This window comes from Eimeria mitis, genomic scaffold (genome assembly GCF_000499745.2).
Source record: "Eimeria mitis Houghton genomic scaffold, Emh_scaff6658, whole genome shotgun sequence".
In the NCBI taxonomy this organism is placed as follows: domain Eukaryota; phylum Apicomplexa; class Conoidasida; order Eucoccidiorida; family Eimeriidae; genus Eimeria; species Eimeria mitis.
Window position 1 is genome coordinate 480 of NW_013574793.1, and position 2258 is coordinate 2737.

The 2258-nt window shown below is 50.3% G+C and overlaps 1 protein-coding gene across 1 annotated transcript; it reads right to left on the bottom strand.

Moving 5' to 3' along the window:
- Positions 1–111: 111 nt before the first annotated feature.
- EMH_0088480 (TCP-1/cpn60 chaperonin family protein, putative) lies at positions 112–2235 on the bottom strand (the record flags this gene model as incomplete). The annotated part of the gene is made up of 7 exons (XM_013501302.1): positions 112–351; positions 493–598; positions 760–974; positions 1147–1407; positions 1545–1796; positions 1896–2007; positions 2225–2235. 7 exons carry the CDS (start codon positions 2233–2235, stop codon positions 112–114), a joined length of 1197 nt encoding a protein of 398 aa, XP_013356756.1.
- Positions 2236–2258: the final 23 nt, after the last annotated feature.

Genomic DNA, 2258 nt, shown 5'->3' on the forward strand with positions numbered 1-2258 from the left:
CTGCTTCGCTTTGCAGTGTGGCACGCACTGCAGAGATTCACAACTACCACGAAACTATTTTAATAACATCAACAACAGGAACAGCAGCAACAGCAATAACAACTGCTACTGCTACTTACCAACCACTTGGAACTCCTCTCCCGTTGACTCGTCCACTCCCTTCATCTCTTCACGGGCTGTCTGCTCCACCGTGTCCAGAACTTTCTTTCGGAACTGATCAGTACTTAGTGCCAGATAGGTAACGCCACCGCCTGGAACATACCCAGTTTCAATAGCTGCTCGTACTGCATTGATTGCATCTTCGTACCGCAGCTTCTTCTCCTTTTGCTCGGTCTCCGTAGATGCGCCAATCTGCAAATATCTCGCACCCCGTGAAAGCCAGATGCGCTACCAGCCAATATGCTCAACGAACATATAAACTAAAAAGACTTCACACAACAATTCCCTCCAGTCACGGCTGCTGAGGCATCCAACGATCTGCGCGATGCTTACCATGATCCTTGCAATGCCTCCTGACAGAGCAGCAATGCGCTCGCCTAACTTCTCCTTGTCGAACTTCGAAGTGGCCGTCTCCATTTCGCCCTGAAGTCTCTGCACTCTGAAACAAGAACTCAAAGCGCCCAAAAGTAACCACTGCGCATCGTCCTCGTAGCGGCGATCAGCGAATGCAGAAGCAGAAGCATTGCATGATAAAGATTATATGAATATGTATCATATACATATATTTGTGCATTATATATATAAATATATTTCGTTCACCTCTCTTGGATCTGTTCCTGGAACTCAGGCCTTGTTAAGATGGATGTCCTGTCTTTTCTCACTACAACTCCTTGAGCGCTGCCGATATGCTCAGCTGTCGCCTCTTCTAAAGGTAGACCCAAATCCTTAGATATTAGTTGGGCGTTTGTTGCCACTGCAATGTCGCGCAAGTAGTCCTTCCGGCGCTCGCCAAACGAAGGGGCCCGGATAGTCACCTGAAAGCACACATACGTTAAGACTGTCATGTATGTTTACGCTGCACTTTCGCACCTGCATATTCCCCTCTAGAAACCTCGTCCGGGTTGCTGAGCCGCATGGCGCGTTCCGTGAGTGTTTGTGCGTGTGCTGTCTCGGGTGAGCTGAGCTGAAGCCGAATCCTTTGCGCACCACTTTGAGGAGCCTCCTCATGCTGTTGATGATGCAGGTTTGGAGCATGTCTGTGGAGAAGTCCTCAGCAATGATGACCAAAGGCTCTTTGGTCCTCACGAAATGCTCAAGAATTGGAAGCATTGCTTGCGCACTCTCAATCTTGTAATCGCAGACCATGACGTGCGGGTTCTTCCACTCGATGAAGTCTGCTTCTTCGCCCAGCAAGAAGTAGGGGGAGCTGTAGCCTCTTTCAAACGTGTAGCCTTCGGTAAATTCAAGCTGCAACAACAGCGACAATGCCACACTGTCCGTGCAGTATATAGTGGGCGTGGACGCTGCGGTCCACCTTCACCCGCACACACGTGCAGCATGACCAACGTGGGCTTTTGCGAATCATAGTTGGCTTATTCTCCTACATTGTCCTCTTGCGATGGATTGTTCTCCAGGACTATGGCTGCGTGGTTGCCGAGTTTGTCGAAAGCCTTGGCAATTACTTCGCCCATCGACGCATTCCCGCTCGTGGCGACAGTGGCGATGTTCAACAAGTCGCCGAAACCATTTACGGGTTTTGCGAGCTTCTTCACTTCGTCCATCATGATACGCGCAGCCTTCTGAATTCCGCGCTGCAACGGGATGGGGTTGTGTCCCTGGTTCACGTACTCAACTCCCTGCACACGGAAAATACACAAGTGGTGACTGCAGCAAATGGAGGCCAGATTATACATCGACTGGTAATGCGCGCAGCGCAACGAGGAGACAAAACACACCTTCTTTGCGATTTCAGCCGTAAGGATAGTTGTGGAGGACGTTCCGTCCCCGGCCCACTCATCTGACGTCGATGCCACTTCTTGCACGAGTTTCGCCCCAGCATTGTGCGCCCTATTCGGCAGTTCAATATTGCGTGCAATCGTAACCCCATCATTCACAATTAACGGAGGTCCGTAGTCCTTTTCCAAAAGAATATTGCGTCCACGAGGTCCAAGGGTGACCTAATTGACATACATGAAGGGCAATGTGCATGAAAGTGGAAGAAGGCCGTCGCTACACCCGAAAGCTCGGGGTGGACAGCACTGTGTGACATCCACTTTTAGCTTACACGAACAGCATTGGCAACTTGTTGAATCCCCTCC